Here is a 24,013-nt window from a genome sequence, read left to right as displayed (position 1 = left end):
GTCACAACAATATTTGTCTTTCACAATATTTCAAGAAGGCTAAAAATATCTATTTTCAGGATAGAAATACTACCGGAAATTACCCTAGCTGAGCTTGAATTTTGGTTGCTTAGTATTTTATATTGCTTAATTAATTCTGTATCCCAAGAAGGCTACAGTTTTACTTCCTGAATTCAAAACCGCACTATTTCTATTGTTGGGGGGTGGGGTGGAGGGGGGAGAATGTAATTGGATACATATTTTGATTCTTCATTAGCTGAAGGACCTGGATTTCAGGACAGTTCTATTTCTGATGGGCAGCGCATGCAACATAGCTTTAATTCTGAGACTGTCTCTCCTACAGAATGTCCATATCTGACCACATGGTTCTTTCAGGAACAAGAAGATTATCCCCTTAAAACATTATCTCAAAAATAAAACAAAACACTGTGTCCCTTAACAGCAGATATCCTTTAAGAATCTGTTAAAGCCTGAACTAAACCAAAATATTGAGTTTATTTTTAAACTAAATTCTGTATTGGACAAACCTGCGTTAAGTATTTAGTTTGAACTGCTGCCAAACTTGAACATTTTCAAAACTATGGGACTATAACAAAAGTAGGCCACTGATATTTTCTGAATGAATTGGACTTGATCCAGTGCATTTGTTTCAAGTCCCTAAACTGAATCTCCTCACAGGAGTAGGGTCCTCATGTACCCATACCACCACACCAATTTTCTCATTAATCTTCACTGATAGTACCTCTCCCCTTTTGAATAACCTGTCTCTAATTTAGAAGCATCATTCTTAGATGAAAATGACTTCAATGAATTCAATGGTCTATCAGTTTTTGTTTTCCGATTCTTTGTCTTTTCTTTGTGCTATTGTATATTAAACGTACAAAGAAACATGATCAGCAGTTCTCAAACTTAATCTTCCCATCATCAAAGGGAATTTGATTCTTGAGGGATTTGTTTTCTCCTCAGCCTTTCCACTGGTGATAACCCCGCTACCGTGAATTTTCCAGCAGAAAATGGTGTGTACATACCAACTATCTTCTAATGATGTCATGAGATACAAAAGTTATGCACAATAATTATGAAGATAGCTATTCTCTGTTAGAGTCAACTAGACTTAAACGTCTTCATCCCTCCCAAGAAATTCCCATCTCCATAATTAGCATGTTTGACAGGCTTATTCTAAGTTTTTCACTTTAATTTGTTTTTATTTTCAATTTCTAGCCAGAGCAACTTCCTTTAGCCATGAGGATATTAATCTTTCTGACTCCAAGATAGTCACTTTAACGCTCTTTGAGCAACTGGTTGGTATGGGAACCAGTCTGCACAATGTAATAAGCACCAGTTGCAGGGCACTCTATCTGTGGGGGGCGGGGGGGTGGTGTGAGTGAGAGAGGAGAGAGAGAGAAACAGGGGAGAAGAGAGAAAAAAGAAAAAAGACACAGACATGACGGTACAGAAGATTTTGGCATACACGACTTCAAAATTCTCAAGCAATCTTGAAGTGCTGAATCATGAAATGATGTGCAATTTTGCTAAGCATGAATTTGAACCCCTTCTATATGAGGCTAGTGTAGGGGAGCAACTTAGCTAATGATTAAGCCAACTGTCAGACCAAAAACAGCCTGTTCCAATCCATTTTTTCACATTTTTGTGGGGGAAACACTACAGAGCAGAGTTTCTCAACCTCAACACTACTGACATTTTGGGCCAGATAGATCTTTGTTGTGGGGGGCTGACCTGTACATTATAGGATGTTTAGAAACACCCCTAGCTTCTTAAAAAAAAAAACTGTTGAATAAATGAACAAATGAATTTCTAAGTTATCTGTTAGGCATTTGATTTCCGTTTTTTATGTTTTATTTTTTATTTTAAGTGAGGCAACCCTTGGTTGACCTCACAGATTGCAAGGACCTTGTCAGCTTACAATCTCTTATTTTTTATTTTTTATGCCTGCAGTACTGGGTCTTCCTAGGTGGTCTCCCATCCAAGTACTAACCAGGCCCGACCCTGCTTAGCTTCTGAGATCAGATGGGTGATTTCCTTTTATAACCCAATTCTTAAGAGTATAAAAATGCTGTTTTTAAAAAAATATCCAAGTAGGTGAAGTAGAATGGTAACTTCTTTTTTCTGTTGGTTTAATGTCTTCTTAAAATAGATAATACATTCACATGGTTTTAAATTCAAGATACAAAAGGTTATACAGTGAAAAGGCTACCTTCTCACTTTTGTTTCCCAGTCATCCAATTCCTCTCCCCAGAAACAACCAATTTTTTATGTTAGAATGTACTTTAAACATACATTTCAATTAAGTACTACGTCACATTTCCTATTTAACAGTTTCATCAGACAAATACCACCTTTCCGTCCTGAATTACTTTTGTAGGCAGATAAGAAACCTACCACAATTTCCTTGAGAGCAACTCTCCCACCAGTTTTCTGTCAAATTTTTCTCATAGAAGTAAAAGAACCCACTTAGACTTTCATCTTAGGCTCTAGCTAAAATTTCTCTTCTATTTTCGTCCTATCTTTGTCATATGTATGGAAAACCCAAATGAGTTTTCTTAGAATTCATTTCACATTTTTAAAGTCTATGAATTTTTGAGCTATCCATAAATTTCTTCTCTATTCTAAGTATTTTCTTAGAGCAAATTGCTAGATTGGTTTTTGGAAGGAGGTTTTAATTTATTTGTTTTTGTTGTTATTATCTTGTGTTTAAAGAACAGTCTGAACTTGTTTAACACAAGTTTCTTTCATATTTAATACTGTATTTTTGACCATCTTTGGAGACTTCATTAACATTTTCATGCCACAAGGGTGCACTAAGTGCCACTTTATTACGTATAACAAAAGGAATGTCCATCTTTAGTTTATACATTCTGCTTTCTCAAATATTTCTCAACTTTCATTTTTCATAGTTCAACTCTGATCAATAACAAACCTAATGTTATCAAAATAAGCATCAGTGGCAATGGTAATATGGCATTCTACTTTACCTTGTAGACCAATTAGATTTTTAACATCTTGTTCCATATCTACTACTTTATATGCTGTTGACCTATATACCAGTTTTAATGTAGAATTATCATTAGAACTCACATTACCGATTATAAGGAATCACATTATTATATTACAGCATATATACTTATATGTGGCATTTCTTCTGAATGTAATAACAAATAATAATATTAAGAGCTATCACTTATCAAGCTTCTGTTAAACAGCATCACTGTGGTGAGTCCTTTATATCACCGTCTCCATTCTTCACAATAACCTATGACAAGAGTTTTCATTCCATTTTATAACTGAGGAACCTGAGGCTCTGAGATACTAAGCAACTTCTCCAAGGCCACATAAAAACTAAGTGGTAGGACTGGGATTTGAAGCTGGGTCCACATGGTTCCCAGATCCAAGCTCCCCCCAGTACGCCACGTTGCAATGAAGAATATAAGAAAATGCTTTCATCTTACCCATAGTCATCTATCAAGTGAGAGCCAAGGACCACCACGTCAAGTTCAAAGAACTCAGGTTCCGTTTTAATGCCAAACATGATCGGTGCGAGTTTAGAATAATCAGCACGGTTGCAAGTAGCAACACAAACCCGAAGCTTTCGGTTATTCCCATTCTTCTCCATGACTTTTTTTCTTTTTGAAACGTCTTTAAAATAGAGTTCCTGAAGTTGCAAAAATAAAAATTATTTATGATCAGAATGATAGGTCCTACATATAAACATACAATTTTGCAGTTCTAAGTCCTTATCCACAATTTAGTATAGTGATTCTTAGCCTTATTCCACCCTCACTCCTATATGACACATCCACTGCTATATCCGGTCATGAAGTTCCAGCAGACTCATTATAATTCCACTCCTTTCTCACACAATTAATATACTGGAATGCAATTAAGAGTGACATAAGTCAACTCTCATTTAAAAAAACAAGCAAACATCAGCTCTTTATTATTGAAAATTACTTGCCATACCTCACAATTGACCCCAACATACCAGTCTATTGCAAAACTTTGAGAATTACTGATCTAGTTCAATTCTATCACTTACAGAAAGGGAAACAAGTCTTGAGAGGGGAAATTACCTCCCCAAGAGTCAAGATCATGTGTTTTAAGGGATGAGATCTATTCACCCTCACACCACATACCCCCTATATACAAAACACTGTGATTAGTGCTGAGGAAGAGTAAGACGAGGAAGATATAATTTTTTTAAAAAAAAAACCACCCTGCCTTCAAGGCTTCATTAGCACCTATTGCCAGTGAAACCTGACAACTCCAAATGCCTACCAGAATCTCCTGTCTCATAGGCACCTTAAAGTCACTATCCCAAACAGAACTCATTTTCTTTTCCAAACCTATTCTTTCTTCTTTGTTCTCTAACTCAGTTATGAACTTTCATTCATCTAAATGCTTTGACGTCCTTGTTTCCTTTGTTCCTCACCCTTACCTCCTAAAGCCCTAACAATTCCACCTCCTGAATATCTTTCAAATCTCTTTCTCTCCATTCCCACCAGGACATCCCCTAGTCCAATCCTTCCTCTTAGATCTGAACTATTTTAACAGCTATTGAAGTGGCTTACCTGTCTCTAGCCTTGCTCTGCCTCCCACAAACTTTCAGAGTGATCCTTCCAAAGTTCATAAATCTGATTATCAGGGTACACCACCTAGGGACAAAGTAGACACTGCTGATTTGGACCTAGCCCATCCTTCCAATCGTTTCTCCTCTAACTGCAATTACCCTTATCCTGTGCCAAAGCCATACTGAAGTGCCTTCAGTTCAACCAATGGGTCTCTAATCTAGATGCAAGTACCCATACCTAAAACTACCTCTCCCTCTTGCCTGGACTCTTCCTCATCCTTCAAATTCAGCCTCAATGATGCCTTCAAATAAATCTCTTTCCTCTTCACTTCACCCCTCTTAGTTGCTGCCTGCCTCTGAGTACTGTGGCCCTATCGTACAGATATAGACTGCTGCTCGAATCCTCTGCCCACCCATCCCTCCACCGTTCTATTCGAAAAGTAAAAATCAGGGGCAACAGATAAGATATTTATTTTACAGAGCATTTAAAACTTCCTTAGATCGACATAAAATTTCACTTCATGGACTGATCTCAATGCTTATCTTTCAGGAAGTGTATCAATATTTAGAATTTGCACTCAGGAATCTAAAGAAGCTTGAGTAAGGATGCCAATAAAAGAGTAAATGGTAAACTCTGAAACTCAGTGGAAATCCCATCAGTAGCCCACTGCTGCTGGTACCTCATCTCTCTTAGGCTAGAACTTCTGTGATCACACAAATTGCCCATCATTAGGCCCATTCTGAATTTTCAATCTCTAGTAAAAACTAATGCCACCCAATGGAAAGCATTTATAAGACAATGAAAAGAGCATTCTGTCAAGGGAGTTGTACAGTAAGTCCTCAGTTAACATCTTCGATAGACTCTGCAACTTGAAGCGAAATGAAACCAATTTTACCATGGGCTAATGGATATAAATGAATTCAGTACCTATGACATCTCATCATTATAACAAAATGATTTTGAACTAAATAACAGTAAAGACCTACTGTATTCATAAGATCTAAGCACTACCTAATCATGAAACAAAAATATTTTTCTAAAAATGGTTGTCTTAAGTGTTCTTGTACATAATCCTTTTCCCACTCATCATTAAATGTAGGCTGAATAAGTTGTTGGTGATATTTAATTTGCTGGGTGAGGCAAAGCAAATCGTTCATGGTTGGTCAATTTGTATTTATTTTAAAAGAACAGTAAACTTTCCATCTGGCAATACTAAAATTCCTAGTATTTACCAGGTAACTCAAAGGTTATTCTACCAAAATAGAGAGTAAGACAGCCATATAAATAAAAATGAGAAATACAAAGTTACTTAAGTCAAAATGTTTTTAGGAAAGAAATTAACTCTTAAAAATAAAATAATGGCAAAATGCCTTTTAAGGAGAGAATTCTTTTTTAAAAATAATTTAACTTATTTTTTGATTAGGTGGTACATTCACATGGCTTAAAAATGAAGTCACAAAAGGCTATTAGCAAAAAGTCTTCTCATCTGTGTTCTCAGCCATGTAATTTTTCTCCCTGGAAGCTAAGTCACTAGTTTCTTATCTACCCTTCTATAGATAAACTATGCATTCATAAATAAATATATATATTTCTTTACAGTAAACATTTGCTAAGCACTTCTGAGGTGCCAGGCACCAAGAGAAAGCATCAACTCATTTCATCCTCACAGCCCCCTATCTTATTAGTGCCATTTTATAGGTGGGTACACTGAAGTACATGAAAAATAATTTTCTTGCCCCCAAATCGCAGTTAACTGCCAGAGTCAAAAATCAAACCCAGCATTCAGAACACTGCTCACACCCAGTGTTTGCCTTGTGTCTGTTCATTTCATAAATATCCGTAAGTGAGAACTTTCCTTGTACCTGGTCTTGCCATGAGAACGTGATATAGTAGTCCCCTGACCTTTACCTGAGGTTCACTTTCTGCAGTTTCAGTTACCCTTGGTCTGAGACAATTAAATGGAAAATTCCAGAAATAAACAATGCATAAGTTTAAATTGCATGCTTTTCTGTGTAGCGTGATGAAATCTCACTCTGTGCCTCTCAGGACATGAATCATTCCTTTGTCCAGCATATTCACGCCTTACATGCACCCCGTCATTTGGTCGCCTGTTCAGTTTTCAAGTTATCAAATCGATTATCATGGTATCACACTGTTTGCATTCAACTCTTATTTTACTTAATAATAGCCCCAAGCACACACAAGAGTCGTGCTGCTGGCAATTCACATATGCCAAAGAGAAGCTGTAAAGTGCCGCCTTTAAGTGAAAGGTGAAGGTTCCCAACTTAAAGAAAAAAATCATATGCTGAGATTTCTAAGATCTCTGGTAAGAACAAATCTATGGGTAAAATTGTGAAAAGGAAAAAGAAATTCGTGCTAGTTTTGCTGTAACACCTCAAACTGCAAAAGTTACAGCCACAGGGCATGGTTAAGTGCTTAAAATGAAAAGGCATTAAACTTTATCACAGGTATGCATGCATAGGAAAACAGTATTTATAGGGTTTGGTACTATCTGCTGGTTTCAGGGATCTACTGAGGGTCTTGGAACCTGTCCCCCACGGATAAGGGGGTACTACTGTATATCACACTTCCGTCAGTGCACAGGGGATGAGATTTCCATCCCCTGAATAAGATGGAAGGGGCTATAAGAAAGTGGTCTGAAATTCGGGACCCTTTCTTGAGCTATAATTCGTTTTAGCTTCTTCCAGAGCTTCTAGAGTTGGGTAATGCTAAGTTACACCCCACTCCTCCAATCGGAGGAGCAAAGAATACTTTATAGTGGTCTAACAATTTTACAAGCGTGCTCAGGATTGGGGGTGGGGTAATAAACACCTATCAAACTTGCAAGGAAGCCCAGACTCAGAATGCATTAAAGCTGGGAGCAGACCTTCAAAATCATCTTTTAGTTCACCTTAATACCTCAAGGCAACTTGCCTGCCCAGTAAGCTCTCCGCTCTCTCTTGCACACCTCCGTTAACAGGACACTCACAATCATTCAGGACAGCCTGCTTCCTTATGGACCGCACTGCCTTTGGAGACAGCGTCAAGCTGAGCCTCTCTCTAACACACCGCGGCTCCAACTTCCCGGTTATTCTCTACGGAGCCACAATGAACTTGTCTGCTCCACCTGCCACAAGGTGGAGCCCATAATGGGACCGAAGAGGGGCCCTGGAGTGTAGGCCCACGGAAGGCAGGACGAGGCCCCGGGCGGGTGCGGTGCGAAGCCAGGGGTGCTGGAGGAGGAGGCCCTAAGAGGCCGGGAGGATGCTCTCCCCGAGCCCGCCTCCGCCCCCCATCCTCGCGACCCCGGCTGACGTGCGGCTCTCACCAGACGCTCGTCGGCGGCTCCCTCCTGCGCCGCCGCCGCTGCTACGCCCCGAGGGCACGAGCCGTAGGCAGCACCTGAAGGCAGTCGGGGCGCAGGCCGGGCACAAGCCCGCCCCCTCAGCTCCGGCAATCGGCCCCGCGGGTCGATGACTCGTCGCTCGACCCCGGCCCCGCATGCCCCTACACGTCCGCCCCGAGCACCGAATCGGCGAGCGCGCCCTTACGTCACCTGAGAGAAATCCCGTGATTGGCTGTTCCCGTCCGCGCCCCACACCTCCCCAAACCGTTTCCAAAGAGGGCCAAGGGCGGGGCGCGCCGAACGTCTTCCGTGGTCGTGGCATTGCTGATCCTCTCTGCTTCTGCTCTGTTCCAACGCCGGCCACGCGAGCGCTCGGGAACCCGAGTCCTCCCACGTGGTAGTTGTTTCGGCCTTGCACCGAAGATGGAATTTCTTACGTCTTCTATCCACGCAGTCACTTCACAGGCTATGACCAAAATAATACCGTTGTGTAGCCAGTCCACCACTGAGCCCCCTCTCTTGGTTACACCACTCCAGAACCCTGCCTGTCTGCTGGAAGCCTCTGAAGGAATGTTGACGACGACCAAGGCAAGTCAGATACTAGCTGATTATTATAAATGAGCTCCGCCTAGGCCTCCCCTGCAGGGAAACCTCAGCCAGTCCTGGCCAAGGGACGTCCAGAGAGGAACAAGGCTGTGATGGGAAAGAGCTCACACTGATGACTTTTTAATGATCTTTTCCTGAGTCACCATTGACAAACTTTCAGTGATGATAAAACGTTTTTACAAACATTAAATATACCACAGATGAAACTATTTAAACAGTCTAACAATTCATTGAGTTCTTACTGTAAGAATATATCCAGACTTTTGCACTTGATGTATTTCAATTAATGACAAAGCTCTAATTTGCAGAAGACTCATTAACCGTTGGTTCCCCTGCAGCTAGCTCGGAGCCACTAAAAGATCACATCAGCCACAAAAGGACAGACGTTAAAGGGTTTTGTGTAAGCAAGTGCCGTCAGATTTCTTTAAATATCACTTTGGCCTGTGTGGAGAATGGATTGGGTGGGAGTCAAGAATGGTGGCAGCGAAAAAGAAAAGTGTTTGGAAGGATACGTAACAAACTGGTATTGCGTCTGACAGGGCTGGGAAGAGATGGACTTTTCACGAAATTCCTATTTATAATACCTTTTGTATTTTGTAATGTATACACATATTCTGTATTAAAGAGAATGAAATAAAATTGTTTTAAAAAATAGTGAAAGTGAAACTCAATTGAAGTGGATGGATATGAGATTTAGTTTGGAAATGGAACTGATGGAACTTAAATATGGATTAGGTATGAGGGGATGACAAAAAGAAGTAAACAAAGATGACTTCCACGTGTCTGGTATTAGTAATTGGGTGATTGGTGCCATTTACCAAGATGAGAAAAGCTGGGGGAGTGACCAGGTTTGGGGAATTTAAAGTAGTTTCACTTTGGCAGATGTTATGTTTGAGATGCCTGTGAGATTGCTACATGAAGCTATTAAATAGGCAAAAGATATGTGAATCTGAACACAGATTCACTGGACTGTAGATCGTTTATTAGTTTCCTATTGCTACTACAACAAATTAACTCAAACTTAGTTGCTTAAAACAACACAATTGTATTATCTTACAGTTCTGGAAGTTAGAAGTCTGAAATGGGTTTCTCAAGGCTAAAATCAAAGTGGCAGTGTAGGTATCACAAAAATTTATAGCTATGTGTGGTGATGGATATTAATGACATCGTGGTGATCATTTAGCAATCTATACATATATTGAATCATTATGTTGTACACCTGAAAAAAAATATGTCAAATGTATTTCAGTTTTTTAAAAAAGGTATCAGTAGCTCTGCCTTCCTTAGGCTACATGGTAGAATCTGTTTTCTTACCTTTTCCAGTTTCTAGAGGCTGCCCCCTATTCCTTGCCTTGTGGCCCCTTTGACCTCTGCTTTCCTTGACACATCTCTCTCTGCCTCCCTTGTTCACTTAAAGGACTCTGTGATTATATAGGATCCACTTAGGTAGTCCAGGATAATCCTCCCATTTCAAAAACCTAATTTAATCACATCTGCACAGGCTTCTGCTATATAAGGAAACATTCACAGGTTCTGAGGATTAGGATGTGGACATCTTTGGGGAGCTATTATTTTGCCTACCACAAGTGGTATTAAGTCCCAGAAGATGTCCAAGGTGGACATATTGCTTTTAAAGTTACATGCCATACCACCAAATACTCAGAATAGAACATTAATTTTTTTCTCTTGAAGTTAAGAAAAATTAATTTCAAAACCAGTGTTAATGTTCAGCTTTTTAATCTGGGTGTTTATTAAATGGGTGTGTTTAGTTTGTAAAAATTTAAATTGTACACTTGATATGTGCATGTTTTTGTACGTATAAGTGCAATACGTTTTTAAAATAATGCTTAAGATTATAGCTAAGAAAAAATGTAAGTAAAAATATAAATACTTTTAATAATAGGTAATACAGTTTTGAGAATTTGTGCACTTATTAAGCCACTTGTAGATTTTGTGTTTGACTAATATTGAGAATTTTATATTTCTATATATAAGTGGAGTAGTTCTGCATTCATGAAATCATTTAACCTTAAATGAAATGACCTTTTTAGAATTTTTCCCTATATTCTCTTGAGGTAAAGTTATAGGAAGGAGCGGTAGGAGGCATTTTCTATTTGGCTTTTTGAGATCACTTTTCTATGCATAAATAATGCTATATTTCTGGATCTCTGTTTCTTGCTATTCAACAGAGTTAATTAATATACCAAGAATCTATCCAAGTCATTAAGTTTTGTTGATTTGGTTTGGTTTTCTTCGACTTTGAGGGTTCTACAAGCTGCAAAAAAAGCACTTATAGCTTTGTAGTATAATAAAATCCGATTTCTCTATAGATTATTCCATAAGCAGAATTATAACTTCAGGTATTCAGGGCATAATTAGACTATCAAAGAATCCTATATCTTAAGAAATCATCTAATTCAGCCTTCTCATCAAAGGGGTAGACTTCTTTACAGCATCCCTGACAGATGTTCATCTGGCCACTTTGGGAACATTTCTTCTAATGGGGACTTGTCTTGCTCTTTTATTTAGTAATTATAAAGTACACTGCCTTCCTATAAATTCTACCCACATATTAGTAGCCTACTATTCTAAAAACTTTATTTATATTCACTCAGTACTCCTAACAACCTTAAGATATAGATTCCATCACACCCATTTTATAGGTAGGGAGACTAAAACACAAAAGGTAAGTTGCCTATGGTCACACAGTTATTAAGCAGAAGAACCCAGCCCTTGGTCCCACATGCTTAGCCAGTGCCCTATATTTCCTCTTTATTAGTAAACAGAGACTTTACACATTATGATAGAAACCTATATTCAGGTTAATCTCGATCATCAATTTGGGGGTAAGTTGTTCTACGAGTTAAGAATTCACATGATTCTTCTACTGTCTAAGCCCACCACATCTCTCTGAACTGCTCACACAAATGTCTTAAGATATTTTAAAAGACATCTTTAAAATCAAGATATATGATGTCTATGACATTCTCCGGATGTACTAGTTTAATAAAGCCTTCAAAAAAGAAAATGAGGTCATTTTGACACAATTTTTTAAAATAAACTTTCAATCAGCATTATTGAATTCTGAATTTTCATGAAGCGAACACGTCTGGATAACTACCACTAAGATAAAGAAAGAAAACATTACCAGTGCCCATGGGCTACCTACCCCAGGGCTGCTTACCCCTGGGGCCACCTACCAATGACCCAGGAAAAGGCCCAGCACCATGGCTGTGCATAGCAATAGACACAGCAGTACTGAGCACATTAACCTAGTTCCCTGAAGCACTGAAGACTTTGGAACACAGAGGGTTGGCCATTTTGGAGTGAGTTGGAAAATGGGGCATGTTAAAAACAGACGCAGATGTGCTATGAGAGGTGGCACAGGTGGGTCATTGGGAGAGAATCCAGTCCATGACTTGCCTTGGATCCTGAACAACTCTCTGACTTCAATTCATGTGTATCCCTAAAATAGTTTATCCCTAAAATAAATCACCTTTTTCTTAAGGTATCCTTTTTCTTACAGTCTGAAGATATTAGCACCAAAACCTTAAGCCAGGAAGAATCCCCAACTCCATAATTTTGATTCCCCACTCTAACCGATTGGTAATGCCTGCCTAGAGGACTGTGTGGAAAATGACTCTGAGGCTGAGTTTAATGGGAAAGAGCACTATGGTGTTTGCTATGTTGTTTTTTTGAGGGGGATAGAAGGAAAGGAGGGATGATGCCATGCACTTGCCATTCCTGACCTTAGCCAATATCATGAAGAAATCAAGAGATGGGAAATGTTGAGCAATTAATCAGCATATTAAGCTGGATATTTCTGTTTAATAAATATATTTCCCGTAGCTGTTCCCTTCACCCCACTCTATAACCTGGGCACAGCATTTTTAATTGCCAGAATCTCTTGAGTATATAAAGAGGTAAAACGCATCTTACAAACCAGATATCACTGCATGTCAGATTGTTTATAGCTAGATCAAGCCATATAGGCATTTTCCCAGAACAGATAGAATTACTCTTGTTATTCTGAGGTTACACTACATAGATGGGAAAGCAATTCTTTTCCCCTTAGGCAAAGCACATAAAGATTAAGTTTACATTAGCTGAAAACAATTCAGTAACGTCCTAAATTGTATGGGTCAACTTCAGGTTTGCGAGAGCATGAGATTGAAAAATATGCTTACAAATGTACTCATTAAGATACTCATAACAAGAAGAGAAGCCTTTTTGAAATTAATATTTCAGTGCCATTAATCACTATGCATATCCTCAATTACTGATCAGTTTATCCTGTCAGCCAATCAGCTTTTTAGAGCACCTGTGGTTGTGAGCCATCCCTCTGCTAGCTTTCCCAATTACAGAAGAAAAGTACAAATAAATACAATGACTGTGTGTTTGTTTTTGTGAAATATTGCCCTTCATTGGGATTTTTAAATGTATTTTATGGTTTTTGCAAGTACTGTATTTTAAACTGATAAATAATTTTTATTCCTTAGCTGTCTGCTAAGGAAATGAGGTAAACCAGAGAGTGCTCAATCATCCTCGACTAATAGGAGTTCACAAAATTTAATTGGCATAGCTATTCCAGAAGAACTGGAAAAGTGTTAAAAACTAGTTTGCTTTTAACTTTGTTGTAAAAAGTTGGATCCACAAAATTTGTTCTAAAATAAACTCATGCAGAGTTATGTGGGAAGTATGTTCTTTTGGACTTCAAAGAATCAGGGTAAGATCAACAGCACTCAGTACCAGCAACAAGCCTTTGGGAAAATTTCATGCTTTCTCACATAGGCTGGGGAACCAACCATGGTACTAGTCTAAAACTCCTAGAGCTGAGGAACAGTCCTCATTTAGCAGTCAGCATGCAGCTAAGGATGAAAGGTGGGGTCCCACATAGTATTCCTTTGGAGTACCGAATTGGGCTTCTTCACACTTGTGTGAATGCTTAAGACACATCCAAGTATACATAATTAATAGCCATAAATTCAAAGCAGGAACATGTCTTTCACTCTTCTCCTCTGGAGTGAATTAATTCAACCCTTCGTATCATTTCTGTTTTTCTTCCCTACCGTGCTTCCTGTCCCTAAATGTGGCCACTGCATTATAATGACACCTCTGCTCTGGTCTTCTGTATCCTCTTTCAGAAGTCCATTCCCTCTCAAGTCTTCCACTTTGACTTCTGTGTAGATAATTCCTTACATGTAAACTCTAGCCTGATCTTCTTAGTTCTAGGCCCATATCTTCAATTGACTGCTAGATATTTCCTCATCTTAAACTCAATATGTAAAATTTAGTTTGTTTTTTCTCTTCTTGACTTCCCCATTTCTCTTCATGGTATTAACCTGACAAAAAAAAAATTTAGACTAAAAATCATGAAGTCATATTTTAATCTTCTCTCTCTGTGACTTTTAACATCCAATACCTCAAATTCTTCAAAATGGATTTTTTTATTTCCTCTTCCCTCCCCATTCCTACCATCACCACCTTAGTTCATTCAGATCTTCATCCTCTTATTTCCATAATTCCTTGAGATGCCTATATTTTCATGATTTTACATACCTAAACTCAAGATTTACTTTGACCTAGATTACTGTGTTTCTACTTGCTCTTCCAGCCTGCAGTCCCTTGCTTCTCTAATTTGTCCTGCACACTTCTGCCTGATTAGTCCTCTTAAAAGACTGCTTTCATTAAGTTGCTCCTTTGCTTAAGGAAAACTTCAGTGGCTCCCACTCCCTGCTAGGGAAAGTATGCCCAGGGTATCAACTTCGGCATTATAGGTCCCCAACAATCCTACCCCGACCTCTTCTCATCCTTACCAACACTTTCCCCTACCCAAGTCCATAGGCCCTGAACAGCTCTCTCTCTGCCTCTGTTGTGTCATTCCCCACAATTAGAAGGCTTTTCCTCCTTCTACTTGCACCCGATTCAGGCTTCAAGCCCTATCTCTGTTGTGAAACCTAATCTGAATCCTATCTCAAAATAATCTCTTCCTCCTCTGAGTTCCTGTAGCACTTGCCTTGACTATTCATTTCATACTTATTACTGATTACCATCAGCAATCCATCTGATGTTTTATTAGGAACTTGAAAAAGTCAATCGCATCAGTTACCTCACTCTACATGTCCTATTTCTCTTATCAGATTGTACATTCCTTGAACTTAGCTCTGTTAGGTACACTTGTCTCCCTGATATGTCCTTGAGTCACGAGTTTTTAAGAAATACAGTCTAATAAGCATCGAGTCAAATGGGGAGATCACATCTCTTACCAAAGAGTCATTGTCATCCCGATTCTTTTCCCTCTGATGAGTCCAAGTCACTTGTATTCAACTTCTCCCATCTACCCTCCTTCAGTACCCAAGTTTACGATCTTAATAGTACAACAGTATTGCTCAGTCTTTATAGTGGATTGAGTGTAAAAGAGCACGGCAAGTTGAAGAACAAGGAGAAACTTAGTGGTATTATAAGAGATATGCGAAGGCAGAAAGTAACTGGAGATGCAGCTAAGATGTGAAGTAAGGCCAGGTCAGTGAGGACCCTGAATGACATCATGCTAAGGAGGTCAGACGTTCTTTCTCTTCTCTAGAATTGGGAGATTTTTAAATCAGGGGACTGACTTGATCAAATTTGCTTAATTAGAATTGTGGAAGATGGATTGGGAAGAGGAGGAAGGACTAGAAGGGAGACCAGTTCGAAATAAAATTTCAGGACCTGAAGTAGGATGGAGATAGTGGGAATTAAGAGCAAGAGAATGTGGAGAATCAAAAGAATGTGGAGAAAAAAATTGACAGAACTTGAAGACAGAGGTGAAAGTGAAAGGTTGATGATGAAAGAGAATGATTGATGTTTCTACTTCAAGAAACTGGGTGATAGGCAATGCTCTTATCTGAGATAGAGGAGAAGCAGGTGTGGGGATGGGCTGGAGGAAGTGGGAAGATAATGAGCTCTGATTAGGATATCTGCAGTACCTAAAGGACATTTTCATGAGATTGAGGACCTGGAGAAAGATATGAGTTGGAGATACAGATTTGTGAAAAGGTATAAAACTCACCTTCCCAAAAGTTATATCTTTTTTGAAATACACTGCTACTCCTAGCCCAAAGCACCCAATTACATTTCTTGTCCTACCTGTTTCACCAGATTTTTCTAAGGCCTCTGACTCCCAGTCTGTTATACTTTTGTTCTTGGCCAGTTCAGAGCCCTTTGTGTAATATTTTACATATAGCAGTTATCTAAATCTTAGACAATTAGACTCTTAGACATTATTAACTTTAATTTTATAGAGTATAAAGTTCCGTAGAAACCCAAAGACTTCAGTTTATTGTGCTTCGTGTTAAAACTTCTATGGTGCTTTCCTGGCCATGTTTTCTCTTTTTCAACTTATTTTTTCCAACTGCCCAGTCTTTTCTGCCCTCCAGCTTCTTTTCTCTTAACACTTTCTTTATACTTTTGGTCACTGCCTCATTCTTGAAACTTTATTCTTTTTGGGTTTCTGTGACACCTCCTGATTTTCTGCCTACCTCCAATCTCTTTGGGTGCTATACTTCCTCAAACCCCTGCTTAAAATGAATGTTTCCTAGGATTCCCTATTTAGTCTTCCTTTCATCTTATTTTAGAACACATCTAGTGGGACCTCACCCACTTGCATGGCTTAACAAACAACCATTGAAAATTATTTCTAAATCCGAATCTCTAGCCCAGTCTTTCCGGTCCAATCCCAAACACCCAACTCCTTTTAGGATATTTTTATTTTGGATGTGTTCCACAGGCACTTCAAATCAGCTTGACAAAATGAAATTTTCTTCCTTTGTGTAAACTTGGGCTTTCTCCATTCTACGTCTCAGTGAATGGTAGTACTGGCCACCCGGTAACCTAAGGCATCCTTGACTTCTCCTTTATCTCTCGAATTCAGTCTGTCATGAAATCCTATAAATTTTGCATCTTAAATGAGCATTTTCCTAGAAGAAAACTTGGTGGAAATGAAGATAATAAGAAGGGAGAATAGCATATAGAGAAGACTAGCCCGATAGGAGAAAAGTTTTATGGAGGAATATTGGAAAATATGGTTGTATTATTCAGTGGGAGAGTACCTGGGAACATAACTTATAGGCCACACAGAGTTCTTCCAAGTTGATGCAGCCACAGAACCATCGAACATAGGCAGATGGATGAAATGGTAATTTCAAGGCTCATTTTAAAAAAAGCGGTCACATGAGAAATGGGAGTGAGAGCAACTATAACCTTAGTAACTAGAAACAATCATGTCTTAGATTTCACCGAAGACACGAGGAAAAAAAAAAAAAACTAAGAAGCTCTGACTTTGAAATTAAATGTAAATGTAAGTGCTACTAAAGAACAAAAATAATAAACTCTCATTGAAGAAGGCAAATTGAACTTAGGATTGCTGGTACAGCTAGAAGTAGATCGTACTGAAAATAATTGTAAAAATGACATCATTTGTTTGAAAAGTGCTTATAAGCCATTCCTTAACTATAAACAATCTTTAAATAGCATATATATTTTTAAATCATCAAATTAAAATGTGATGATAATTTCCGAAAATATCTGGATTTCCACACACCTCAATAAAATTTTTAGGTTAAATAAACCACTTTATAATATAGCACACTATATTATAAATTGATATTGATATTATAAATTGATATTGATATATTGATAAACATGGCAATATCCATTTTATTTGTCTTAGATACTAAATAACTCAGAGTAAGTGCAACCCCCTCCCCAATGTGATTCATCAATAGTTAAATAACTAGGAGAAACAGGAATTCAAGTCCCACAGCTCTATTTAACATGCCTCAAAAACAAAAGAAAAAAGTAAATATAGTTGCAGCAACCTTCGCACTTTTGGAAATAAACTACATTTATGAAGTAGAAGATTTTAAAAAGCAAAAGCAAATCTGCTTTATCGAATGAAAGCATGAGTAATCTGAAGGAAAGAGTTCGTTTTCAGTTTAGACATGCTAAGAGACCATGAGCTTCAGCACAGTAACTGAGAAACAGCAACCATAGAATGACTAATATGAGTGAACATTTAAAAAATAAGACACTAAAAATAAATAATGGATATGATAGATTTAAAACCAAAGCTCTCCTCTTTCTCCTTGTAACTTACCCTTTTGTTTCTGATTGCAATTTCAGTAATAAAGCTCTACGAATCACAAAGTTACTTACATGAGGTCCTTGAAAGCACAGCTCCCTGAAGGGATACACATTGATTTCCATCCCGTAGCACAAGCTCTGTCCCCGGTGTTGTTTGAATCAATGAGCAGGGCAGCTGTTTGTTCTCTTGGTCTAGCAGCCACAGAGCAGTCATTAATAGGCACCTGAATTCCAGACTAAATCTTGAGCCCCGCCTCACTGAAAGGAAGGGGAAAAAAAAAAAATCACCATGAATCTGAACTCTTCCTGCATTCCTGGACGGTAGCTTGAAAGTAGGAGGACAGTATCTGAGGGTAACTTCCCTGTTTTTGGTTGACCATTCTACCTGATGATTTTATTTTCCACTAGAAAAATTATTTTCTTCTGAGTTTCTTGAAGATAGAAACAAATATCTACAAACAAAATCTCAAGTCTTTTTCATGTTGTTTTCACACGCGAGTACATTCAAACTATTTCTTGATATGCTACTTTGAGCCAAAAAGTAATAGAGAAAATAAACAAGAAGATTTAAGTTTCCTTAATAGTCAGTCATTAATATATTTAAAACCCTTCCTTTCATCAGATTGAAGGAAAAATCAATATTGTTGCATTTTGTCTAAGCTACGTTAGAATAAGAAACCATTGCTACATTTTATAAAGGTGCTCAGGGGCCGCCTCCATCTTCAGCCAGGTTAGTGGCAAGGAATACAGGCTGCTTATTCTCATTTTATTTGTATGTGTTCATTTGAACACATCACTAGACTAGCCTTCTTTACCACACGAATTTATATTTTACATAAGAAAGCTAAAGTAAAAAGTAATCCATTTTTCAGAAGAAAACACATTATACTGCTGTTTTTAAAAACTGATGAACAGGATGGGAAGCATATAGACTAGCATAAGCTAGCACATTTACTGAGCTAGCACAGGCTAGCACAAACCAAACCATGAAATTGGTTTACAGAATCCCAAATAAAATATTAGTAAATAAAATTCAACATTGTGTAAAAAGAATAATACCAAATGACCAAACAAATAATGTTTGTCTCTGAACTGTGAGGATGGTTCAATTTTAGAAAATGTTTTGATATAATCTGTTATATTAACAAAAAACTATATGTTAGATTTTGAGAAGCATTTTCTACATCCATTTCAAATTAAAAAAAAAAAAAAGCTCTTCTTGTAATGTAGGATATCTGGAAACTTCCTTAACTCATTAAAGAAAAACTACCAAAATCTATAGCAAGCATCACATGTGATGGTGAATCAAAAATCCTGTCATGCTATTGCCATTACTATTCACATTGCACTGAAGGTTGTAATCAACGCAACAAGACAAGAAAAATATATGAAGTGTGAATACTGGGAAGTACGAACTAAAGCCATTACAGTCGACCCTTGAACAACGTAGGGTTTAAAAGTGCAAACCTTCTTCCAACCATGCAGTTAAAAACCTGCATATAACTTTTAACTCCCCCAAAACTTAAGTTGTCCCTAAGTATCCATGAGGATTGGTTCCAGGACTCCCCACTGATACCAAAATCTGCAGATGCTCAAGCCCTCTATATAAAGTGTCATAGATCGTTGCATACAATTGACCCTCCACATCCGTGGACTCCCAACCATTGATTAAAACCAGTACAGGTATTTATTGAAAAAAAGCCACATATGAGTGAACCCACACAGTTCAAGTCTATGTTGTTCAAGAGTCGGCTGTATTTCTTGTAGATGGCATGGTTGTCTGCCTAGATATCTCGAGAGAAGCAACTAAAATAACTATTGTAATTAATGAGAGTTTACTAAGGTGACTGGATACAAAAGCCCCAGTAATAACTAATAAAATGTAACAGGAAAAAAATCCCATTCACAAGAACAACAAAGATGATAGAGTACCTAGGAATTAACCTAATAAAAAAAATGTATAAGACTTATATGAAGATAACTTTACTGGAAGACTGAAGAACTTGATAAATATATAGACATTCTATGTTCCTGAGTGAAATACTCAATTTTGTAAAGATGTTGATTCTTCCCAAAAAATCTATAACTCCAAGGTAATCTCAATGAAAATTTTCACAAGATTTTTAATCAGCTGTGACAAGCTGCTTCTCAAGTTCTTCTAGAATAGAAAATAAACAACAGCAGAAAAAAGTTTGAGGAAAAAATGAGGTGGAGAACTTGCCCTACAAGAAATGAAAACAATCTACACAATTACAGTAATTAAGCCAATGTAGTACTGAAGTAGGAATAAACAAATAGATTAATGAAAAATAATAGAGTCCAGAAATTAACTCATGTATTCATAGGAATTTAGCTTATGATAAAGGTGGAATTTCTAAACATGAGAAAATGAAAGATTATTAAAAAATAATACTACTACTGGGACAATAAGAGAGCCACACAGAAAAAAAATGAAGTGAATTTCTACCTTATATACATACTCAGAAATAAATCCAGATTGATTCAAGAACTACATTATACAAGTATTAGAAGAAAACACAAAGAAATATTTTTATAATCATGGAATAGGAAAGACTTAGTAGTTATAAGAAAAAATAGACATTTTATTACATAGAAATTTAAAACTCTGATGGAAGATTGGGAAAATTATTTGCAACACATACCTTAGACAAACACTTAGTAACTATAATATATAAAACTCCTACAAATATTCTATTAAAAATAAGCAAGCTAATATAGAAAAATGGCAGAGGAGAAAAACAGATAATTCTAAAAAGAGGACTACGGCCATGCTACCCTGCTACAGCCATTCCACCCTGAACAAGCCTCATCCCTCTGATCTTGGAAGCTAAGCAGGGTTGGCCCTGGTTAGTACTTGGATGGGAGACGACCTAGGAAGACCAGGTGCTGTAGGCATAAAAAATTAAAAGTAAGGGATTATAAGCTGACAAGTTCCTTGCAATCTGTGAGGTCAACCAAGGTTTGCCTCCCCTAAAAAGAAAAATTAAAAAAATAAATAAAATAGAAAGAGCAAATACAAATAATCCAATACATATTTGAAAACATCCTCAACTTCACTAGCATGCAGGGAAATACAAATGAAAACAAGGAGAAATTGTTTTTTGCCTATCAAATCTTAACAGAGCTAAAAGGATTGATAATATGTAATGATGCTGTTGGGGAAACAAGAACGCTCATACTCTGTTGAGAGTATAAAAGGTTACCTCCTTTTTGGAGAATAATTTGTCACCATCTGTCAGAATTTTTAATGTATATACACCCATCACTTCCACTTCATCTGTCCTACATATATTCCTGTAAATGTGTACAAAGATATATGTGCAATTATGATCACTGTACCTTTTCAAAAATTGGATGTAACCTAAATACTTCTCAATAAGAGACTAGTTAAAAAAAATACAGAATATCCACACTGAAAATACCACATAATTGTTAAAAAGAAATGCATGTCTGTGTGTATCTACATGAAACACTTCCTAGGGCACATTATTAAATGTAAAAGCAGCATCAAAACTATATGAATAATGTGATCCCATGTACGTAAAAAAAAAAAAAAGAACTATATTCTATACATTTTATAGATATATATAAATGTGTAAATAACCACATCGTAGTCACCAAACCACAATTTAATATTCAAAAAAGCACAATTCAAACAGGATTTCTTCACTTATTCCTCCTAAAATCTTACAAATTCAGATACATAGACTTTACTATTTAACTATTTTACTTTTCCAATACTTCACTATTCTTTTTTCCTCAATTCTTTGCTTTTCTGTATAAATTTTAGGAATAACTTTCCAAGTTCCATGAGAAACTCCAGTTGGGATTTTTATTGGTTTAATTAATTAAAAATTTTTCTCTATCCCTATAGACTGAAAGCTCTTCAATGACAAAAGACCATTATCTGTCCTGTTCTCACTGAGTTTCTCTCACCCAGCCCGGTGTCTGGAGTAAAGTAGGTGCTCAATAAACATTTGTGGAATGGCTGAATGAATGAACGAATGAATGAATAATCTATAATAATGACTCAACATAAAATGCTTTACAGGCACTTAAATATTATGGGGAAATATTCACAACATATTAAGTGAAAAAAGTAGGCTTCAAAACTTAAAATGACCCTATTATTGTAAAACAGATCTACATATACATTTATGTATGCATACAGAAAAATGAAGAAATAAAAACTGGTCGTCTGGGTGATAAAATTGCAGATTGTTATTTTCTTATTTATACTTTAAAAATTTTTCTATAATTAGCACATAATATTTTAGAATAAAATAATAGACATAATTTAAAATAATAAACAAAAGAAAATATCACAACATTTAAAATTTATGGGGGAGTATGAAAAGGCAGTGCTGTCTAATGCCATTAGTTCAGGTGATTAGGTTAAGCTGTCTTCTAGTTAAGGCTGGAGTTTTGTCAATAGATAAAAGGTAAATTTTTAACTTTTTCTACTTGAAGTTTAACACACATAACAAAAGAAGGCATAAATCTTACGGTGTACAGCTCAATGAATTATTACAAGGTGAATACACTGTGTAACCATTGCCCAGGACAAAAAAAATGAACCATTATCAGTGCCCAGAAGCCAAAAAAACCATTACCTGCACTCTGTAATACTGCTTTCTCCCTCCTCCGCAGAGGCCCTCACTGGGTTCTGCAGGACCTCCCAGGCTTGGGCTGCCAGACAGCTCAGGGAAGCCACAGGGGAAGCAAGCAGAGACACCTCTGGGGCCGGGGGAGAACCTACTGCCAACCCAGCCTACCTCCCAAACTGGGAGCACCTGGCCAGTGTCGAGTGATACCAAGATTTTTTAAAGGTGGGATACAATACACAAAATTTAAAAACACCTCCAGACTCACTTTCTTTTATCTTCCCCCACTGCATCTGTCATTGTGACCCCAGGGAGTGAGGTCAAATGCCACCACAGCAAGATGAGGCAGGGAGAAGTCTTGCAAGGAGAGAGCAAGCCCACTTCTTTCAGCCCCCTGGGTAGTAGGGAGAAAGATGGGAGTGGGAGACAGGTAATGAGATAGTGAGCAGGTGAGCATGACTCGTATTTCTCCCTCCCAGGCTGAAATTCAGAGTGTGGTCATGGGGTGTTGATGAGTTAAAATGGATGCCAAAAATAGAGGGGATTTTACCCAACTTGCCATTTGGGACTCAGGATGCCTGTCTTAGTCTGTTTGGACTGTGTAACAAACTACCACAGCACATAGTGTTTTGTAAACAGCAGAAATTTATTTCTCACAGCTCTGGAGACTGAAAGTCCGAGATCAGGGTTCCAGTATGGTGAAGTTCTGGTGAAGGCTCTCTTTCAAGTTTCAGACTGTTAACATCTCGACTTCTGGTCGTATCCTCATGTAGCAGAAAGCAGGGGGAAAGCCAGTGCTCTCCTGACTTTTATAAGTGCATCGATCCCATTCCATGAGGGCTGCACTCCCAAGACCTCATCTACTCCTAATCACCTCCCCAAGGTCCCTCCTTCTAATACCATCACACTGAGGAAAGGGCAGGGTTTTAACACATGAATTTTAGAGGGACATAAATATTCAGTTCATAGCAAAGCCTCACAGGCTGGGCCTCCTTGGCCCCTGCCCCATCAAAATCGGGTGGGTACAGGAGTAAAATAAATGGTGTGACACGGTTAGGCAGAAGGAAGCTTAAGCTGAATATCTCAGATAGTCTCCATTTACTCCTGAGTGGTAATAGTTATGGAGAGAGGCGGTTCCATCACAAAAGGGGCATATTTCGTGTGTATGTGAGTGGTATGTGCGTGTGTGTTTTTAGTTGTCACAATGAGGAGCGAGCGCTTTTGGTTTTCACTGGGTAAGTGGAAGTTTTTGCAATGCCAAGAATTGTCCTGCGCAACAAAAGATTCTCTTGCCCCAAATGGCTGGACTGCTCCTATTGAAAAATTCCGCTAAAGTGTTATGCCCGCTCTCCTTTCACGACATGTAGAAAGTTTAAGGAAAAAAATAGGATTGTCTTCTGCAATTTTGGGGGGAATTCAAGAGTGTTATGCATCATGGGTCTCCCTCCAGGCACAGAAATTCCTAGTTAATCATTATATATTAACAGATTGTGAAACAAGCCACGGTCTGAATTTAAAGCAATGTTGCAATCAGAGAAACCAGCTGGACCACCAAAGAGTAATGTTAAAATAATTCAATTTTTTCTTACATTTTTCAGATATGGTAAAGGGTATACATAACCCTCAGCAACATTTACTTGTTAAATCTCCACTCTTTGTGCCCATCCATTTTCTATAGTCAGTCTGCTTCTTCTCCTCGCTTAACTAAAAACTCTGGTTGCGGGGGGAAG

The 24,013-nt window shown here is 37.9% G+C and overlaps 1 protein-coding gene and 1 pseudogene across 5 annotated transcripts in view; one reads left to right on the top strand and one right to left on the bottom strand.

The window, feature by feature from the left end:
- The window catches only part of GNE (glucosamine (UDP-N-acetyl)-2-epimerase/N-acetylmannosamine kinase), a 31,357-nt gene extending 22,778 nt beyond the window's left edge, over positions 1-8,579 (bottom strand). Inside the window, exons 1-3 of one of the 5 annotated variants that reach the window (XM_039856812.1) lie at positions 7,915-8,104; positions 4,587-4,670; positions 3,468-3,670 (exon numbers count right to left, since the gene is read on the bottom strand). In XM_039856812.1, the coding sequence (XP_039712746.1) occupies positions 3,468-3,631 (164 nt within the window). In that variant the 5' untranslated portion in view covers positions 3,632-3,670; positions 4,587-4,670; positions 7,915-8,104. Of the gene's footprint in view, positions 1-3,467; positions 3,671-4,586; positions 4,671-7,520; positions 7,893-7,914; positions 8,113-8,142 lie in introns of those variants that run through there. The other 4 variants (XM_039856821.1, XM_039856829.1, XM_039856797.1 and 1 more) reach the window with 4 other exon arrangements.
- An 11,877-nt stretch (positions 8,580-20,456) lies between these two features.
- Positions 20,457-20,574, top strand: LOC120598482 (uncharacterized; annotated as a pseudogene).
- Positions 20,575-24,013: the final 3,439 nt, after the last annotated feature.

This window comes from Pteropus medius, unplaced genomic scaffold (genome assembly GCF_902729225.1).
Source record: "Pteropus medius unplaced genomic scaffold, Ma_sr-lr_union100, whole genome shotgun sequence".
NCBI classification, from domain to species: domain Eukaryota; kingdom Metazoa; phylum Chordata; class Mammalia; order Chiroptera; family Pteropodidae; genus Pteropus; species Pteropus medius.
This window is presented reverse-complemented; position numbering and strand designations above follow the sequence as displayed.